Source organism: Delphinus delphis, chromosome 9 (assembly GCF_949987515.2).
Source record: "Delphinus delphis chromosome 9, mDelDel1.2, whole genome shotgun sequence".
In the NCBI taxonomy this organism is placed as follows: Eukaryota; Metazoa; Chordata; class Mammalia; order Artiodactyla; family Delphinidae; genus Delphinus; species Delphinus delphis.
Genome location: NC_082691.1, coordinates 91100005 through 91120731, shown reverse-complemented (window position 1 = coordinate 91120731; position 20727 = coordinate 91100005). Strand labels below are relative to the sequence as shown.

Genomic DNA, 20727 nt, shown 5'->3' with positions numbered 1-20727 from the left:
AGAGGAACTCACAGATTTCTGTTTGGTCCTACCCTGCCTCTAGCGGAGTGCAAATACCAGTTCCAGGCCTGGGGAGAATGTGATCTGAATACGGCCTTGAAGACCAGAACTGGAAGCCTGAAGCGAGCCCTCCACAACGCTGACTGTCAGAAGACAGTCACCATCTCCAAGCCCTGTGGCAAACTGACTAAGCCCAAACCTCAAGGTAGGTTCCTGCCTTTGAACCATAATTTTTTTTTTTTTTTAAAGAAGATGTTGGGGGTAGGACTTTATTAATTAATTAATTTATTTTTGCTGTGTTGGGTCTTCGTTTCTGTGCGAGGGCTTTCTCTAGTTGTGGCAAGCAGGGGCCACTCTTCATCGCGGTGCGCGGGCCTCACTATCGCGGCCTCTCTTGTTGCGGAGCACAGGCTCCAGACGCGCAGGCTCAGTACTTGTGGCTCACAGGCCTAGTTGCTCCGCGGCATGTGGGATCCTCCCAGACCAGGGCTCGAACCCGTGTCCCCTGCATTAGCAGGCAGATTCTCAACCACTGTGCCACCAGGGAAGCCCCTGAACCATAATTTTAATCTGAGTGGATTGACGGACTCAGGCAGGATCTTCAGATGTGCAAACTCCAGAAGGAAATCTTGGGTGAATTACCTTTAGAAGGAGACTGAGAAAGGCTCATATATTGAGCATCGTGCAAGTACTTTTCAGTAGGCAATTGATGAATTCAAATTGAAGTCCTCTGCACAGATGGGGGGATAGGAACAGTCTCCTTGCACAAATAAACAACTTAGCAAAACAGGCCAATTAAGACAGCTGCATGGTGACTATATATTTCAAGCCCTAAATCAGGACTACATCCTGACAAGTATGGACAAACTTAGAAAGATCAAGAGGCTGAAAATGAAAAATCAAGGCTCTCCTAGATTATCAACATATATAGTTTTCATGAAATCAGTTAAATTATTTTATATTTTTTCCTTTTTCTACCACATAACTTGATAGGCGCTGTATTTCTAATATTTTTTTCAGAGCCTTCATATTTGTTTAGTTAGATTAGCTTACCATCTACATTTATCATGGAATTTCAGAATTACACAGAGCTATCTTTCTATCCATTCCCAGACAGTCAGACTCTGCTCTCATGCTGGAGAAAGTAAACCAAACCAATTATCACGGCCATGGTTTCATACGAATAGAATCCCAGCTGAGGGAAGACAAAGAGGTGTTAAACTCTTTTATTTCATTGTTGTATGGGCTGAGTTATTTCCCCCCAAATTCAAATGTTGAAGTCCTAACCCACAGCACCTCAGAATGTGACTGTATGTGGAGATAGAGCCTTTAAAGAGGAGATTCAAGTTAAATGAAGTCATACGGGTGGGCCTATTCCAATATGACTGGCATATAAGAAGAGGAGATTAGGACACATACGGACACACAAGGAAGACCATGTGAAGACACAGGGAGAAGACAGCCATCTACAAGCCAGTGAGCAAGGCCTCAGAAGAAATCAGCCCTGCTGACATCTCGATTTTGGACTTCTAGCCTCCAGAACTGTGAGAAAATCAATTTCTATTATTTAAGCCACGTACTCTTTGGTTCGGTGTATGGCAGCCCTAGCAAATGAATACAGTGGGCCTCAGTGAACTCTGCATTAAAATATCTCCTTGGCCTTTGCTCATTTTTGATTCTAAAATGGACCTGAAAATTCATACGAGCTAGATTAATTATAAGGAGAAACTCAGAAAAATGAAGATGAAATCCATAATAAATGAATATAAGAATATCCCCAGAAACTGGGGAGGATTGGCTGACTTGCCACTGATGGTCAGGAAGGACCCCTTTCACAGGCCTCACTCTTTTAGCCTCTGATGAGGTGGTCCATAGAAATGGTTACCTCCAACTTCAGGATGGCTAGAAGCAGGGTGGACCTGCAGGTGAATGTCTAGGATTCAGGCTGCTCTTTCCAGAGCATGGAAGCCTCTGCTGATTGTAGTGCATATTTGGAAGGCATGACGTGGGGCTAGGGTCAGTGCACTGAGTTCGTGTGCCAGCTGTACAAATGTCACTCATCTGGAGGCAACTATACAGATCTAATGGAAATCAGTGGCCTTATCTACTCAGTGAGATAGTCCCCAAAGTGGAAGAACTAACAGATACAGTTTTCAAAGTAATTGATTTTTAACCTAGTCAGAGAACCAACATCTTCAGCATAAATATAGAGTGGGAAAAGAAAAGGGATTGAAGACGTCTCTATGTTCCAGTCCAGTGGTTCTCAACCTGGGCTGCACACACAATTTTCTATGGGAACTTATAAAAGTCCCAGTACCCAAGTGTAACCCAGACCAACTAAATCAGCATCAGTCATTTTGAAAATTAAAATGTTCTTTAGGAGATTTCAGTGTCAACTAAAATTCAGACTTACTGCTCTAGTGTGAAATTCATAGACACACACACACACACACACACACACACAAGCACACATGCCATCCTTGTTCTCTCCTGCGGTGAGAGAAACTGCAGCTTAATGGATGGGGAGGAAAAAAATGGGATCGTGATTAAGCAGGTGGTGGCTGATGGTGGGGCTGGGTGAACATGGAGAATGTTGAAAAGCTTGGAATATATCGGACAAAATGGGAACGTGATTAAAAAAGACTCCTCAGGATATTTGATAAACACATTAAGTGTGGCTCCTTTTTAATTGGACTGGTAAATAGTTCACCGTTTTACATTTCCCATTTAGTGATATGTAATGAAGGTTAAAAGTCTGATTCAGGCTTGAAAAATAGTGGTAAAAATATTTCAAGCGTGTAGACAGTCTGTAATTTTTTATGTCAAAAATTAAGGTAGATAATTAATTGAAAATGGAATTACCCTGAGGTCTGTATTTCACAACATTACCAGTTATGCATTTCGTAGGTCATTAAAATGTACTCTTCTTTTTGTGCATAACATACCTTTGTTAAAACTAACCTTTTCCCTCTCAACAGTGGAGGGTTCTATGAATCCTGTTTTGGCACCAGGAACTCTGCACAAAGAATATCTTATCCTACGAGTTGAGCTAGGGAGACATGTCAGATAGAAGATTTTCTTAATGGGATTCACTCACACTTTCCATGACATATGTTTCCTGGTTTAAGTAAAATGTAACAGGTGGCATGTGTGGGTTTCATATATATTTATACCATTTTTCTCAAATAATCATGAATGGATATTACAGCTTTCCCTGTGTGAACTTCTGCACTTAAGATAGCTCCTTTATTTCTGATCAATGGAAAAACAAGTAATAAGATGGAATCTCTATTATGATTAGTATTGTTCTGTTTCTAATCTCACGCTTTGCTTTAAGTGTTTTACATATATTATCTCATAAAAATTCCATATTTCCTTGCAAGTAAATAGTGGTATGAAGGAAACTGAGGAACCCTGGTTAATTTATTCAATATTTGCCCAGGGTTACGTCTCTAATAAATGACAGAGTCCACATTTGGTTGACTCTAAATTCATGTTCTCTTTTATACCCTGCAGATTTCTCACTTAATCTCATATGAGTATAAGGTAACCTCCATGAGTTTATTTTCCTTTGAAAGAGGAGAAGGTGAGGTTTGTAAAGCCCAGTACTGACGTGCAGGATGATGCCCAAATGGAAGACGACAATTTCTAGGACATTATTTCTAAAACTGTTATGAAAGACATCTCCCAGAGCATAAGTTTCAGGAGGATGGGGACCTGGTCTATTTTGTTCTCCACTGTATCCCTTTTGCTTAGAACACGGAGCAGCACATAGTTAAGTGCTGAATAAATATTTGTAAAATAAATAAATGCTAAGAGAGGAGAAAAAGGTTTTGTACACTAGATCCACCAAAGACTGGTGGAAGCTGTAGTAAAGAAGTCATTTAAGCAAATTTTTCTCAAAGTTATACAATAATAAATTAGTTTCTTCCTTTATTCAGGAAAGAATAAGTCATCAATGCTTTCTCCTATTTTAGCTCAGGACATGAAAAAGACAGAGGGAGGTAGGGAACCCGCTAATTTTGACTCGGGCACTGTCATAGGCACTCCTCATCATTTAATTTATTTTATTTTATTATTTCTTTTATTGGGATATAGTTGTTTTACAATGTTGTGTTAGTTTCTACTGTACAGCGAAGTGGAGTTCTCTGTGCTATACAGTGGGTTCTCATTAGGGATCTATTTTATACGTCTTAGTGCATATATGTCAATCCCAATCTCCCAATTCATCCCACCCCTCCTTCACCCCTTTGTGTCCATACGTTTATTCTTTACTTCTGTGTCTCTATTTCCTCCTTGCAAACCAGTTCATCTGTACCATTCTTCTAGATTCCACATATATGCGTTAATATACGATATTTGTTTTTCTCTTTCTGACTTACTTCACTCTGAAGGCCAGTCTCAAGGTCCATCCACGTCTCTACAAATCACCCAATTTCTTTCCTTTTTACCTCATCAGTTAATTTAACTTGAAGCTTAATTTAAGCTTCAAAGCAACACTATGTAGTGTATTTTATTTATCCTACTTTATATATAAGAAAACACAGGCTCAGAGAGGTTAAGCAACTTGCCCGAGGTTTCACAGCTTGTAAGTGTTGAAACCAGGATTCAAATTCAAAGTCAGACTGACTCAGAAGACCCACTGCCTTTTCAATCGCACTGTGCTGCCACTAGGTTTTACAAACTCATGAAACTCTGGTAGTATTAGATAAATCTCAATTCCTAGACTCATTACATGGTAGAGCATCTGGGGACCTTGCCTGTGATTGATGGGACCCTCATGTAACAAGTGAGGACAAAAAAAATCAGTGATTCATCCAAGTCCCCCTATTGTTGAGTAGCAGAATCAGTTCCAGGCTTTGTGCTCTTTTGACATCATTATTCTGCCTTTTTAAACCCAGTCACCGACCTTATAGCTAGCATGTACCTTTTTTTCGCCACACATCATTATCCTTCTCATGAAACACATCATCAGGTTCTGGGATTTTTTTGTCTGTTTTTTTTTTTTGTTTTATAAAACTCTTTTGCTCAGTTACTGGCCTCTTGTTTTGGGAAATGGTAGTGGATCAATATGCAAACTGCATGATTTTCAGTGTGAAAAACATGCTTTTTAAATTTTAGAATGGAATAGAAAGATGTTGGTAAGGCTGTGACAACCCAGCATGAAATTGAGGAAAGATGGGACAACATCCCCCTTGGGGGATAATCGTTGTGACTTGATTATTAACAAGGCTAAAAGATTAAAAGACTTGCTTGGGGAGAGGAGAGAACTGACGCATGGACACAGGGGGAGAGGGGGAGGGTGGGATGAATTGGGAGATTAGTTTTGACATAAATACACTACCATGTGTAAAACAGATAGCTAGTGGGAACCTGCAGTATAGCACAGGGAGCTCAGCTCAGTACTCTGTGATGACCTATATGGACGGGATGGTGGGGGGGGAATGGGAGGGAGGTCCAAGAGGGAGGGGAGATATGTATACATAGAGCTGATTCATTTCATCGTATAGCAGAAACTAACACAACATTGTAAAACAATTATACTCCAATTAAAATAAAATAAAGTACTGGGAAACAAAAAGACATGCTTGGGGAGAGGAGGCGCTTAATATCTAGAATTGCCATCTAAACTTTGGGAAATTACTAAATATCTCACTTGCTTTGGTTAAAAATTGTCTTAAAATTCATTACACTCCATTCTAACAGCATTACCTTTTGAGGTAAAGAAGTGGTCCTTCCTATGGCTGTGTCAATATTGTACAAACTCTATTCTCTAGCCTTGGTCCACACTTTCAGTGATACCAGATATCAGTTTGGAAATCCTTATCTAAAGGTTCTCTTGTGTTGGAATCCCACTTAATCTGAAGAGAGGTTTTAGTCTTTCACTTCTATATTATATACACAGAAGAAGGGAGACTACTGATATTCTAATGTAGACATAAGAATTGAAAGATGCAAAATTGGAATGTAGATTTCCTGGGGATGGGGACAGATTGCTCTGGGGAAGGTCATTGATTGACTGAAAGGTTACAACTGGAATTTGCTTAATTGCTGCCAGAATCCGGCAGGGAGAAATTGGTGAGCAATTGTGTGGGCTCTTGAGATTTTAATTTCTTAGGAAAAGAGATTGAGAGCATTAATTTAAATTTTTCATTAAGAAAATCCCGTACCTGTCAGAGTTTTTAGCCGCAGCAAGATCTTTTCTAACTAATGAAGCAGAAAGGGGTTGATTGAAGAGTATTATATCGCTCACAGAATCTCTACAAGGGCCAGAGGATTTGACTTGGATCCATCAATACAGCAGAGAAGGCAAAAGATTCAAGAGAAATGTCTAATCACACCATACGTGACTGATATAGCAGAGACCCTCTTGCTGAAATTACCCACTGCTCAGCACATATAATACTAAGAATTGGACACTGGAAACTTCACCTTCCCTGTACCCCTAAAACCAGACACGTCCACCTCTTTTCTTGCCAAAATGTCCAATATCCCCAAATTTGGCCTTATTTTCTACTTGTTCACTTCTCCCTCTAAGACTCATTTAAGAGTGCCTGCATGGTAGAAAGTAGGTCACATATAAAATTCTGTTGTAAGAGCATCTGGGAAATGTCTATAACTTTCCAAACTGTGCCTGTAAGAAGCTGAAAGGGATTTGAATTGCTCTTTAGTAAGTGATCCTTCAGGGAGTATGTGTTGGAGTATATCATCAGACCTACCCCTCTCTCCTGTGGGGCTAGAAGAGGCACTGATGACATTTCTTGGAGAGAAAGCTGCCCGGAGTAATCATATTGGACCAGTTGAGTACCCAGCTGTAGAGAGAGTTAGGTCTTTCCTTCTTGGAACCACCAGTCATTCTTTGTTGAGTCATTTCAGTCTTTTCAGTTTGAAAATAATGCACAGGAATAACTGAGCTGTGGCCAGTCTGGGCTGACAGTGCTATATCAAAGATCAGAGCAGAGAACCCTTTGGAGGGCAAATAACTGTTCTCCAAGCCACAAGTGTTTCTCAGTGGTCCCCCTGGAGGATGGACTCACTGTAGAATTAGAAGATGGCCGAGCTGAATGGGACTCAGGATGGGCCCTTCTGTGGGGAAGCTGTGGTCCTGCAGGCAGTGCTGTCTGTGGGAGCAGGTACAGCCCAGGGGAGCGGGCTGCTGGTAGCGATCACCAGAGTGCAGAGTCAAAGATGAGGCCCAGGTGGGGGCTTGTGTGGAAGGCACCTAGGTGAACTGAGATTTTTCCTATAGGTGCCACAAATGATACAGGCTAATGATCATCTTGGACCGTTCTAGAATCTTGAGCTATCATTGACCTGGAAATTATTAGTTGCTTTATAAACAAGATACATAAATACTGTGAAGTATTGTGAAACTCCTTTTGATACTGACAGGCCAGCTTGGCATATATCTGCTTCCAAGTTTGCCTGACAGAAGGGTATTCACAAATGGTTTCTGGGGTGGGCAGAGGGAGAAGCACATGGATGGACGTCTGTGCACCGGTGGTCCAGGCAACAGTGTTAATCCCTCTTGCTGTCCTGTCCACCAATTCATGCTCTGCTGGTACCAAGTCCTTGTTAAACTTGCCTGCTCTCGATAACCCTAATTCCTTTTAGTTCTTCCCTGCTATTTCTAGAAGTTTTGCCATGTCGCTGCTCTCTCTTTTTGGATGATTTCCTAGCCCTCTCAGGTTTGGCAATTCATCTTTGAAGATCAAAAGGACAGCAACCATTTAAGTGTGAGATTCAGCTGTGTGCAGGACACAGCGTTTAGCAACTGATCATTAAATGGGAAAGGGGGTCAGTAAAGTGATATTCCCAGCATTCTCAATTCTCTCCCGCTAAGTAGATTCTTTGTTAGTTCTTTTAAAGATAAAAGATGCTCCCCAACATTTCTTTCTATTTTCTGGGCTCTGACATCCCTTGGGAATGAGCATGCAGCCCTCTGTGGATGAGCTTTGCTAGGCTGAGAGACTTTTAACTGTGTTGAGAGAGGTGAAGGCACAGAATCCCACTGTAGGCCAGCCTGGAACGTGCTCCCTCCCCTCTAAGACCCCTGATGGGGTTGATGGCTGCTGCCCTTGCGTTTGACCAGAAAGAGGCAGCCTGGGGCATCTTATGGGGATTTTGTTCTTTTTGATCAGAGGGAAACACTCTTATTCAGTTTGGCCTCAAGGTTTTCATTTCTTTTTTATTCTGCTTGTGGAAATCTTTGAATGTCTATTTTATTTCCCATCCATGATACTGTTCTTGAAGTGAGAAAATCTAATTCTGCAACTTTCTTATTAGAATATCTGTTTTGTCTTCTGTAAACTAAAGTCTTCAATGAATATCTCATAGCACTATTGTAAAGATGAAGTCATTTATGTAAAAATGCCTGATAAATGTGCAATATTTTTCAGACTGTTTCCTTCCTTCCAAATGGATTTCTTGAGGTGGGCGTTTCCCTCAGCAGCTTTTCAGGCAAAAGAATTATGGTGATTACAATGATAGTAATTATAGTTAATATTTCATGAGAGCCTAGTAGGTTTTGATTATAGCTGGGTACATTGCTCATACACTGTGTCATTGAATATTCACAAAAACTCTGTGAAACAGTTATTATGATCATCCCCAATTTTATGTATAAGGAAACTATGGCTTAGAGAAGTGAGATGCCTAGCGTAAGGTGATACAGCTAATAGGCAGAGGGGCCAGGACTTAAATACAAGGCAGCCTGACTCTAGATCTCCTGCATTATGTACAGCTCCTACCCCTGTGTCTATTCAACATGGGCATCTCAGTTTCTTAACTAAGAAAGGTAATGAATTTCAGACCCACTTATTCTTCCTAAAATCCCTCTTTTATCCTCACTTCCACCAGCAACAGAATCAGATCCTGGCTCGTTAGCAGGACGTGATCATCCAGTTTGGCCCCTGCTGGATCCTTGTTCCCGGCATTGCCCGTATACTCTGCCTCAGCCACATCAAACTCCCAGCGACGGCCGAACGGGCCATGAACTCTTAGATGTCCATTTCTCTGCACCTATGGTTACAGAAACCTGGAACTTGTTCTCCTTCTTCTATACTTCATACATTTCATTCTGTAAAACCCAGCTCGTTCATTGAGCAAGTATTTATGGAGTGGGTTCTATAGGCTAGAGTTAGCACCAGGGATAAATCAGTGACCTATATGGACCTATAGTGCAATAGGAAAATCAGGAGGATAAATTCCAATGTACTGCTCAGAGTACAAAGGCTATGAAAGAGAGCAGCATGCTGTCCTTTGGCATTGTTTCCAATTTATTCATTTATTTATAAAATCTATTAAGAGCCTACAGTGGTAAAGGTTGTATGTTAGGTGCTACTGATATTAAACAAGTTTCCTTCCCTCTTACTGCTATGTTCTAGTGGTGGTGGTGGGTAGATAATAGTGACCAAAATAAATAACTAGTAATTAAAATTAGAACTACATATTAGAGTAAGTGGTCTTAAAATCTAAAGAGCCAACTGTCAGAGTGACCAAAAGGGAAGGGGGCTAAGTTAGACAGAGTAACTGGGGAAAGCTCCTTTGAGAGGTAACTTTTGAACTTGGACTTGAAGACATAGAGCAGCTAGCCATACTAATGTTCTAAATGAAACAAGGGGAAGTTCAAAGTCCTGAGGCCAAAAAGAGCTTGTTTTGTTCAAGGATTAGAAAAGAGATCAATATGAGACTTGCCAGACTGCCCTTCCCGAGCCTTGAGTCGCTGCCTTTTCTCCGAGGGCTGGCTCCTCTGATAAGACTTTCATCCCTGCCTCTGCCGTGAGTGCATGTCTGCCTTGCCCTACCCTGAACCTCCTGAGGTCAGGAGCCACAACCCATGCCCCTTTGCAAGTTACCACATCTCATGTCCCTAGTCCCTGAGAGGAGCTCAACGTATAGTACCGACTTGATGAATGAATGATGTGTCCAACTAAACTGTCCTGGTCTGGCTCGCTAGAGCACATCATTCATTCATTGGCTGCCCAAAAATGCATAGAGAAATCACAGTTAAAGCACAGGACACTCACCCGGAAGAAGAGTCGCCTGGGTGTTTTACTCCCATCCTTATTAAAAAATTTTTGTTTCTAATGGCTGGGACAGACGTGAGGACCAGGAACTATAAATGTTTGTAGAGTTTACTTCATGCTGTGTGTCTGCTTCCATCTCCCTTGGCAAATTCCATGCTCAGAGGCTCATTAGCTGTGCACACACAAAACAGCTATGTAATAATTAGCATCAAGGAAGGCTGCGTAACAGAACAATGTTTGCACTAATTAGATACTGGGTTGAGAGACCTTCTTTTTATTTCCCCCTGAAGCTTCTGCATTCCTCCTTTCTAACTTTTGCTTTGTGTTTTAGGTTTTAGCTATTATCATCAGCATTTCTTGAGCATCACAAAAGTAGTTGCTATTTATTGAGTATTTACAACGTGACAGGCACTATGCTAAGCCCTTAGCATGCATTGTCTCACTTGGTCCCCACCAAAGCCCCAAGGAGTTTGGTTCGCATTTTACAAAGGAGGACACTAAGGTTGCAACTTGCACAAGGTCACTAGCCAGTGAGGGGTCAGGCTTGAACTTAAAGTCAGGACTGTGTCCAGAGTTCTTTTCTATTATACCAGTTCTTCCTAAACTGAGTGCCTCCTATGGGATCTCTTTGGGTATTGTAAAATAAATGAATAGTTTTGGTTTCTGTTTGTTTTAACGATAATTCTAAAACATCGGTATAAGCGTGTTTGGGGTCATTTACGATTGAGTCATGTCAGATAATTTTTGACTCAAGCTTGTCTTTGTGTAATGATTGGATGGGAGCAAATGATAACTTTTAGTGCTGCAATTCTCAAGCTGGGGTCCTCTAAAGGGGTTGAGTTCCTCCAGAGTAAGACACAGCAGTGCAATGCACCCTGTTACACTCAGTGGCCTCCAAGGCTTGACCCAGGGCTGGATTCAGGGCTACCTTCTCTCCACTGTGAGATTCGTAGAGATGCTGGTGCTTCCCCAGGATCCATGGCGCCGGTGTCCTGGTGACAAGTGCTGCTAGCAGAGATAAGTCTGCACGCTCTCCGTGACTCCAGCCAGCTCGGTCCTGATGCAAAGCCTTCAGGAACCTACAGGGAAATCAAAGCGGGCTGGCTGTTGCTCAGCGCACAGACAGGGAAGAGAAAAGAAGACTTTTTCAGGAGGAAAGAACAGTATCTGTAGAGAGCTCATCAGAAATCCAGAGAGCAGGGAGCAGGTAAACATTTTTCTGGTGTCCTCCTCCTGGGTCACACAGGGGGCAAGGCCCAGAGCTCTTTGCCGCAGGCTCACGCGTTCACAGCACTCGCTTTCGCAAGGCAAAAATAATTGCAGGAATTATTTTCATTCCACAGAAAACAGGACAACTTTATTTTCAGGTCTTTGCCCAGATGCACAAGAGTAATAAATTAAGCTGCTGTGAAGGCTGCTGTCTAAAAAAATGTAGAGAAGTCGACAGGAATCTCCTCAGATCTAACCGCTGCTGCTGCTGTAGACAGGGCGTTGGGTGGATGGGGGTGGAAGGAATCAAGTAATGGGGAAACGTAGCTCACCTGCTGGAAATCTGGAGGCCAAGGGTGGAGACGGGTGAGTGGATTAATGCAGAGAGCATTGTGAAACCATTAATGGGCATCAAGTCCTAGATTGTGCAGTGCAAAGTCACATATTCAAATGATGTTATTTAAAATGTGGGGAACCGATTTTTTTAAAACATAAGAATAAACACGTATATTTTGCATCTCTACAGCTAATGAGGGTGATCCGAAGGATATACAAAAATGAAAACTAGTGTGAAGTCTAGTTCACTGCTGTATTAACAAAGTACCGTAAACAACAGAAATTAATTTTTTCACAGTTCTGGAGGCTAGAAGTCTGAGATCAAGGTTTCAGGAGGGTTGGTTCCATCTGAACGCCATGAGGGAAGGGTCTATTCCAGGCCTCTTTTCTTGGTTCATAGATGGCTGTCCTCTCCCTGTGCCTTCACATCGTTTTCCCTGTGTGCATATCTGTGTCCAAATTTCCTTAGGGCCCACTCCAATGACCTCATTTTAACTGAATTACCTCTGTAAAGACCCTTGTCTCCAAATATGTTCACACTCTGAGGTATTGGGGTTAGGAATTTAACATGAATTTTTGAGGGGGACATAATTCAGCCCATAATGACTGATTCATATATATATAATATATATAAATATATATATATTATATATATAAATATATAATATATATATAAAATATATATAATATATATAAAACAACTGATTCTTATATATATATATATATATACACATACCAAAAAATGTCATTTGAGAGTGAATAAAAAATGATTTATTGAGCTGTACTTACCAAGCTTTTAAATATTCTAGAGTTCAAGCTTTTCCCCTTTTTCATAAATCATAATTTGAGTTTCCAGTAACACCAGTTATATAATATTAAACATCAGATATGGTAATAGAAAAATAACGATGTGCTAAGTGGGAATTACTTATTGTTTATAATGATACATTTCATTTCTGACTTGGGCTACAATATAAATTTTAATATTTGTATAATAAGGTAAATTTTCTACCTATGCCTTCATTATTGCAGAAACAAGCTTTTAAACATTTAAATATCATATTAGAAATAAGCGGTCTTCTTTTCTGCTTTTGATGTAGAAGAAGGCAGTTAATCTGTGTGTGGGGAAGTCACTGTCAAGAAGTGTAAGGTGTTGAGAGTGGCCTAGGACTAAGGAAGGGGCAGATGCTTTGCTGAACAGAAGAAACCTACACATTCATTCCCCCATCTAAGGCTGTGTGTGTGTGTGTGTGTGTGTGTGTGTGTGTGAGAGAGAGAGAGAGAGAGAGAGAGAGAGAGAGAGGGAGGGAGAGAGAGAGAGAGAGAGAGAGAGGGAGGGAGAGAGAGAGAGAGAGAGAGAGAGGGAGGGAGAGAGAGGGGGGGGGGAGGGAGAGAGAGACGTGGATTTAATTATATCACTCTATTCTAGCTTCTAGAGTTCTGCAAAGTAGCTGGGAGGCGTGGGACGGAGTTAGGGCCAGCAGTATCACCAAGCGTGACAGCACATACATACCCCGAGTCTCTAACACGGGTATCAGATTTGCGTGCTATTGTACCCGCAAATATACGGGCATAATCATAACCTACATTCCCAAAGCTACCTATGTAAAATCACACATTGTTTGAAGAGTTTCACTCGCTTTAGCTATATTTGCCTCTCTTCAATGTTATTTAGCACTTAAAAACTTTTTTTGGCCAAAGCTGAAAAAGACAAAATTTAGCAGCCGAAAGCGAATGCAAACACACACACACACATGCGTGTGCGCATACACACACACACACGCACAGAGCCTTTTGTTTTCCTTCTGTAACTATCTACAAGTGAGAAAGCCCTGGATTAAAGGATGTACAGATGAAGCAACTCTGATTCCTTTCTTCACTGATCTTCTCTCTTGTGAATTCAGAGGAAAAATCCACAAAAATGTTCCGTTGTTTTTACGTTTTCAAACACATGAATAGGTGTAGCTGATACATAAGGACAATGTGAATGTGCTGAGCTCAAAAGAGGGGTTTGACTTGGTGACTCTCTACCTGGTACACACATGCACATAGGTCAGATCAGGGAGTAACCCCATCACACTCATGTCTCCTGCATAAAGGAAGCACGTCCTAGAGATGATTCCTTCCTAGATGGGTTGGAGAAGCCAATAGTTATCCCAACGTTTTCCTTCAAAGAAAAGGAAACGGAGAGACAAGAGGGAAAGAGGCTGAAAAGAGGAGTCTCTGGGTGAAGGGAGAAGGGCTTCATCTACTGATCCAGCGAGAGTTGCTTTGGAAAATAACTGACATGCTTAGGGACTTTTACTAAGCTTGCTTTGGGTGGTTGACGGAATAATTTCCTCACCGCCACGAAATCTTCCGTTAGGTCCACATTAACCCACTGCTGCTCTCATGGCTGAACTTGCTGTTTGGAGGCTGTGCAGTTAAGTGCCGAGTCACCTCTCTAAGTAAATGGGGGCAGAACAGAGGTTCCTCAGAGAGTCCAGACATATTTTGTTTGTGTCTAGGCACAGAGGTATACTATTTTTTATGCACATCTACTTGATGTCAGAAAGCAAACATGTGTAGAAGGGCAGATAATTGGGAGGGAGTTGTAGGTATTGTTATGAAGTAGAATTGATGAGCAGAAAGGAAGGTGGGCAGTGAGGGAAGGAACAGCTGTCAGCACGTGGGCAGCACTGAGTAGCAGCCGCATGCAGGTGGATATGTATGTATAGAGGTAGGTATGTATTCCATACCTAATCCCAGAAGTAAATGCATCGAGTCCCTAAAAGAGGAAATGAAGCGAGTGACATTACAGAATAAGAAATCGAAGAGGAAACAACAAATCATGACACAGATGTTGGACCGAACCATATCCGAGAATAATATCTTAAGAACAAAAATCTAAGAGATTATGCTTTTGATTTTTAAATATCTAGAAAGTTCTTCCTGTATCGTGCCACTTAGTATCGGGAAGTTTAATGAATGGTGCCGTGCCGGGAAGCCAAGCCGTCTAGTGCCTGGGTCCCTGGTGGGCCACTGAGCTGTGCATTTGCAAGTCAGCAAGCCTCGTTGTCAGTTCTGAGACACAGCTGGCATGGCGCAAGGAATCAGATATTTCCAGGTGACTAGGCAGCTAATTCTTAAATACAGGTGAGTTCCTTTAAATAGGTTCATGAAGCATTAAAAGGGTGTTGGTGGTCTCCAGATTTTGGACTGACTTACACTGCGATGTTACTGTTTGTCAGTAATCGGATCCCTTTCCTTCACTCAGTTTTCGTGATTTATTGGATGAGTCGCCGCAGGTCAGCTCTAGGGCTTTCCACGGCGCGCCTCCCGCTGTCCCTGTCTGCTGCTAATTCTTGACCTCTGAATCTTCAGTGTCCGTTTCTGCGTGTTCATAGCTTCCTCATATAGGAATTCTACCTCTTAGAAGGTACAGATCTCTTTTTCCTAGTCTAATCAATAGTTCCTCCCATCGATTTAATGACCCAAAGCCATTTTATTTGAATCAGTGGCAAAGAGAGGTTGACTCAGTTAAAATTCAAGCGCCCCTCAAATCTTTTCATCTCTTAATTTTCTTTTTATGTTTTCTGTCTACCCCATAGGTCATGTGAAAGAAAGAAATCAAACCAAGACATTCTCCTCAGAAAATGAGATTAGCTTATCCCAGAATTTTCAACTCTTCTGCTTCATAGAATAACATTTCCTCTCAAGGTGTTCAAAAAAATCTTTAAACTGATGTCTTTCAATGCTCACTCACAACCTTATTTCTTCCATATTTCCCTAATATTGGATATGGGAGTGGGTGTTTACTTGTACCATCCACATGGCAATCCTATTTCTAAAAGGGCCTGTGAATAGATGGAAAAGAGATGATGCATCCTGTTTGATTATTTGCCTTTTGAGAACGAGTTTGCTGTGATCGACTCATATAGGTTGCTGATAAAAATTTAAACTGGTACTTCCTTTCAAGAAAGAAATATGCCAGTATATACCTAGAGCTTTAAAAACATTCTGCCCTTTGATCAAGTAGATCCTCTTCTAATAATTTATACTAAGGCAGAATTTTAACATACAATGATTCGTCTGTAAAAGCACACATTGCACCATTATTCATAATAACAGAAAGTGGGGACACGCCAACTGAGCAGCAAAAGAAGAAAGGTTACAAAAAATAAGGGTGGGCATGTCATAAAGGAATACTACTTGGTCATGTTTCAAAGTACATGCAGTGGCATGAAAACGAATACAGTAGAACTTTTAGTATAATATACTTTATCAACTGTCAGTATGTTCCTAGTTTAAACTATATATTACATATATTTATAGAAAGGAAACATAAATAGAACCTGTTGCTAAAAGTGTTATCTCTATATTGTGAAACCATGGGTAATTTCTTTACCATATGTTTCTTTATTTTCTATATAAGCTGGTATTACTTTTTTTTTTTTTTTTTTTTTAATTGCGGTACGCGGGCCTCTCACTGTTGTGGCCTCTCCCATTGCGGAGCACAGGTTCCGGACGCGCAGGCCCAGCGGCCATGGCTCACGGGCCCAGCCGCTCCGCGGCATGTGGGATCTTCCCGGACCGGGGCACGAACCCGTGTCCCCTGCATCGGCAGGCGGACTCTCAATCACTGCGCCGCCAGGGAAGCCCTAAGTTCTTTGTTGATCATAGATTCCATGATACCATTTAAAAACCCTCATGTAGACAGGATAAAGCTTGAGAGGATGTTCACAAGTTTTTAGACCACAGAGACAAGTAGTGACAAAGCTCATTTTGTTTGTCAGTAAAATGTACGTAAAAGTCACAATGTGAGAAATCAAATTGACCTTATGCAAATACAAACTTCCTCTTTCCACTACCTTTTACTGGGACTCCTCATTTTTCTATTTATATTGAACCCAGAGTGGACTTAAGGTGTGTAGTGTGTCAAAGGAATGCCATGATGACTTGTCAGTTGCATCAAAAAAATAAATTGATTGATATTATGCAGATTATATGGCAATTGGTTGATTTCTTGGTATTTAGCAAGTTGTTAATTGATGAATATAAAATAAATGTCAGGCTCAGGTAACAGAGAGAGGATATGCTCTTGCCTTTACCAAGGAGAACTGAGGAGAGATTCCCATTCCCAAAGTGTTCCCTGAAATGAACAACCTACATTAGTCAGATCAAATAGTGTTCAATATTCAGAATAACTTTAAGTGTTATGAAATAAAATTTTACAAACACCTGATTGGTATGGGATCCATTTACTTACATATGAAATAGGGACATGCTAGCCAAAATATGCAAATTATTGTCCCAAACATCCACTCTACTGGAGAGCTAGAGGATTATAAATTACTGAGGCTTCCCCAGTAAGGGATCTGGAGAAAATCAGACAAGGGAAATCAAAGTTATATTTCAGTTGTCATCTTAGATTATTCCCTGAGGATGCCATTTTAATATACAGCTGTTACTTCAAATGTCAACCAAAGAGTGGGAATTATTAAATGTTCAGACATTATTTGTCCAGAAATTGAAGAGAAAACCTTCTTTGACCTTAGAGCTATCTTTAAACTTGGAGGTTCTGGTCATCTCACCTTTAATAGGTTAAAAAAAGGGAGACTTTTATGATGACAAGTAAAAATAGAAAGAATAAAAAATTGTTACTTCAGTATGGAGAGGGGAAAATGTGAGGATACACATGAACAAAATGAATGCTTGTGAGCAGCAATTTAGCAAAAGTTTAGCAACTCCTGACCTAGTTGTGTATGTTGCACCCTTGAAGCTTGAGTAAATGAAGTTTAGGACAGTTACTTTGTACAGAAATACTACTTCATCTAATATATGATGGACTTTGGAACTTATCTGAAGAGCTGGTAAGAATGGAAAAAGCTCAAGCTCTATTTAAGTATAAGCTGGGTTTTGTACACCATTTGTGGTTGGTGTCATGTCCCCTCTCATCATAAGCCTTATGACCCTCTTGGACACATGCCCTATGATCTGATGAACAAAGCCCTAATCCCTACTGGCCACTGTTTGCGTCCTGATATTCCTCTGTTGCTTAGCACATTCAATAACCTGCTCAGTGCACATGTCTCGGTGATGACAAAGAGTATTAATCTTACAGAGAAATTAGCTCCTGTTCTTAGTCTATTACACACTAATGATGACTGCTTACCTTTATTTGCACATGTCATTGTGCCATGTTCTGTTCTCAGTGGATTTTATACAACTCATTGAATTTGGATATGAACCCTACGAAGTGGTACTATTCATATGCCCGTTCACAAGTGAGGAACCTGAGCCACAGATACACAAATTAACTTTCTCAGAGTCTTATAGTAACTAGTGATGGAGCCAGAATTTAAACTCCAGCAGTCTGGCTCCAGCCCCAAATCCATACATTTCTGCCACTATTGTGGACCAAACGGAGGAAGTATTTTAGCAACATTTAGCAATATCCTTTCGCTCGCTAGCCTGGTGATGCTGACCATTCTTATCTTTGGAGCCAAAGCTGACATGTCCTATTCTATACTGTATTCTCCTGTGCTTAGGAAAAGGGAGATGGCAGATGACTGAATGGCAAATGATAAAGTCTTTTGATTTAAATCCTCATAGTTTTACTCACCTGGTTTAGTCCAGGTTGGTACATTCCACTTGCTTCATCCAAGGCTAGGAGTCTCTGTAGTGTCAAAGCTCCATGTTTGGTGGGTTCAAAGGTGGTCCTTCGTATATGAATAGCTGGCTAAATGTATAAACAGAGGGCAAATCAGGAGTGGAAGCACTTTGAAAATGTTTGTCAGTAAAGAATGCTTATCAACTCTCCATGGAAAGGGAATGTGGGAAGTGAGGGGCTAAGAAATCATTTGTAGCTCTCCATTGAGCAGTGACCTGGCTTATTCTCTCAGAGATGCTGGCTGTGTTTGTATTTTCTAAGTAGGAACCCCAGACAGTATGTTCTTTATCAAATGGGGGCAACCAGTAAGATAACAGGCATTTATATGTGTTCACACAGGGAGGTAAGCTGTATTACTCCTGCCTATGCTCATAGGCATTCTCCTGGCAAAAGCACAAAAGCAGACACACACACACACACACACACACACACACACACACACACACACACACGCGTACTTTTTCTATGTATCTAATCATTTCATTCCTGGCCATTTACAAGACAAGTGGCTCCCTCCCTCATAGCTTACTAATGCAATGCTTTTTCTTCTCTTTCTTTTATTTTTAATCACAGCAGAATCTAAGAAGAAGAAAAAGGAAGGCAAGAAACAGGAGAAGATGCTGGACTAAAAGACGCCACCTTCCGTGGACCATGAAAAGGACATCAGCAAACAGGATCAGTTAACTATTGCATTTATATCTACCGTAGGCTTTTTATTCAAAAATTATCTATAGCTTAAGTACACAATAGGCAGAAACAAAAAGAAAAGAAAAATTTTGTAGTAGCTTTTTTTAAAATGTATACCATAGTACAACTAGGGCTTATAATAAAGGACTATAATCCTATCTAGAAGGTTGACTTATAGTACATGATAAGTGATAGAAAACTGAGGTAAGTTTTTTGAAGTTATGTGATATTTTACATTTTAAATCTTTTTTTACATTTTTTTTTCTTTTGGCAGCAATTTCAATGTTATGACCATGTAAACTACTTCTCTTGTTAGGTAATTTTTTCACCTAGACTTTTTTTTCCCAATTGAGAAAAATGTCTACTAAACAAAGCAGCAATAAAATATGATCATCCTATTTGAGGAAAATATCTTTTTTTCTGCCAATGGATTTAAAAAAAATTTAGTCAGCAAAATGAGGGGAGCGGGGTCAGAGCATGTCCTAGTTCAATGTTGACTTGTTTAAAAAGAAAAGCATTAAAACATGAAATTATTTTGCTTTGGCAGAAATATTTGTTTTCTTGATGAAATTATTTTTCCATCTGAGGAAAAAAAAAAGACTAGGAAAATAAATCAAGGTGATGTTGAAAAAAAGATGCTTTTGTGTGCAATAATTTGATATTGTAACCCTTCTCCCTTTGTCACCTACACTCACCCATCCGACCTGTTAGCAGTGAGAATTGATCATACAAGCTAATTAAATCACTCTTGGGCACAAATGTTATATAGATGTAGCTGTAGATGTAGCTCTGTAACTATATATACATTCTAACTTTCTATCAGTATATAGTAGGTTAGACTGGTGCTACTGAATGAAACAAAAGTTCCAAAGTAGTCTAGTGTTTGGAAGAACAGAAAAATGCTCTTCTTCTATTGAATAAGTTTGGGCTTGCAGAGTCCAAATCAGTAACACCAGGCAAAATGGTAGCCTGTACTTGGTTTCTATAAGCCAATAATTCTTACTGTATTATCTACTATGTAAGTGCCACGGACTGTCTGTACAACTAACTCCCTTATCTGCTGAGCTCTGAACACAGTTTTTAAGTAAATATTATAAGTCTGTGTTTCCATTATTCAGAGAAATAACCTCTCAGAAGTCAGCTGGGATTAGCCTCAAAGTATTTCTCTTGAAAAAGTCGCCTCTAATTTTAAAGCGATAAGACTCAATGAACAAACACTTATCTACCAAGATAACTGTAAGTCCACTTTCAGAAATGATGGTTTCAATACCTTGGGCTAACCATAAAACAATTACAAACTGGTCTAATGATGCAGCCGAAGTGTCTTCAAAGCTGTAGTATTTTTGCCATCTGGTCAAAGACTCCATGCTTGAGCTAGGCATGTTGGAAGGGTCCATATCTCCCCACTAAGTCAAAGCCAACTGCCAGTGGGGAGCAGAAAAAGGGATGGGCTTCTGGGCACATACATGGAACAGTTTATAGACCGGTGCTTAATAAAAGCAGAGTACCTTGTAAAGTGCAAATGCAGTTCTTTTACAAGTGAACCTTAATAGGAGAAAAGTACTCGTGGGGATGGATGGAGGAGGTGAAAGGAAGGCATTATCTTGACTGGGATTTTTTTTGACAGCAAAGACCCTATAAGGACAGGGATGGTGGGAAAGCCTACAGCACATTTTGTCAGCCTCTCACCTAATATTGCTCCTCCATCATCATTCAGCCAAAACAGCAGCCCATGAATCAGTAATGAGCTGAGGTGAACTAGAACAAAACCTCCCAAAGGAAAAAATGGTGCTGTAAATAACCGTGGCATTCCCC

At 40.5% G+C, this 20727-nt stretch overlaps 1 protein-coding gene across 2 annotated transcripts in view; it reads left to right on the top strand.

Moving 5' to 3' along the window:
* PTN (pleiotrophin) overlaps positions 1 to 19546 on the top strand; it is a 97176-nt gene extending 77630 nt beyond the window's left edge. The window contains exons 4-5 of one of the 2 annotated variants that reach the window (XM_060020015.1): positions 44 to 205; positions 18802 to 19546. In XM_060020015.1, the coding sequence (XP_059875998.1) occupies positions 44 to 205; positions 18802 to 18854 (215 nt within the window). In that variant the 3' untranslated portion in view covers positions 18855 to 19546. Of the gene's footprint in view, positions 1 to 43; positions 206 to 18798 lie in introns of both variants that reach the window. The other variant, XM_060020014.1, reaches the window with a different exon arrangement.
* The last annotated feature ends 1181 nt before the right edge of the window (positions 19547 to 20727 follow it).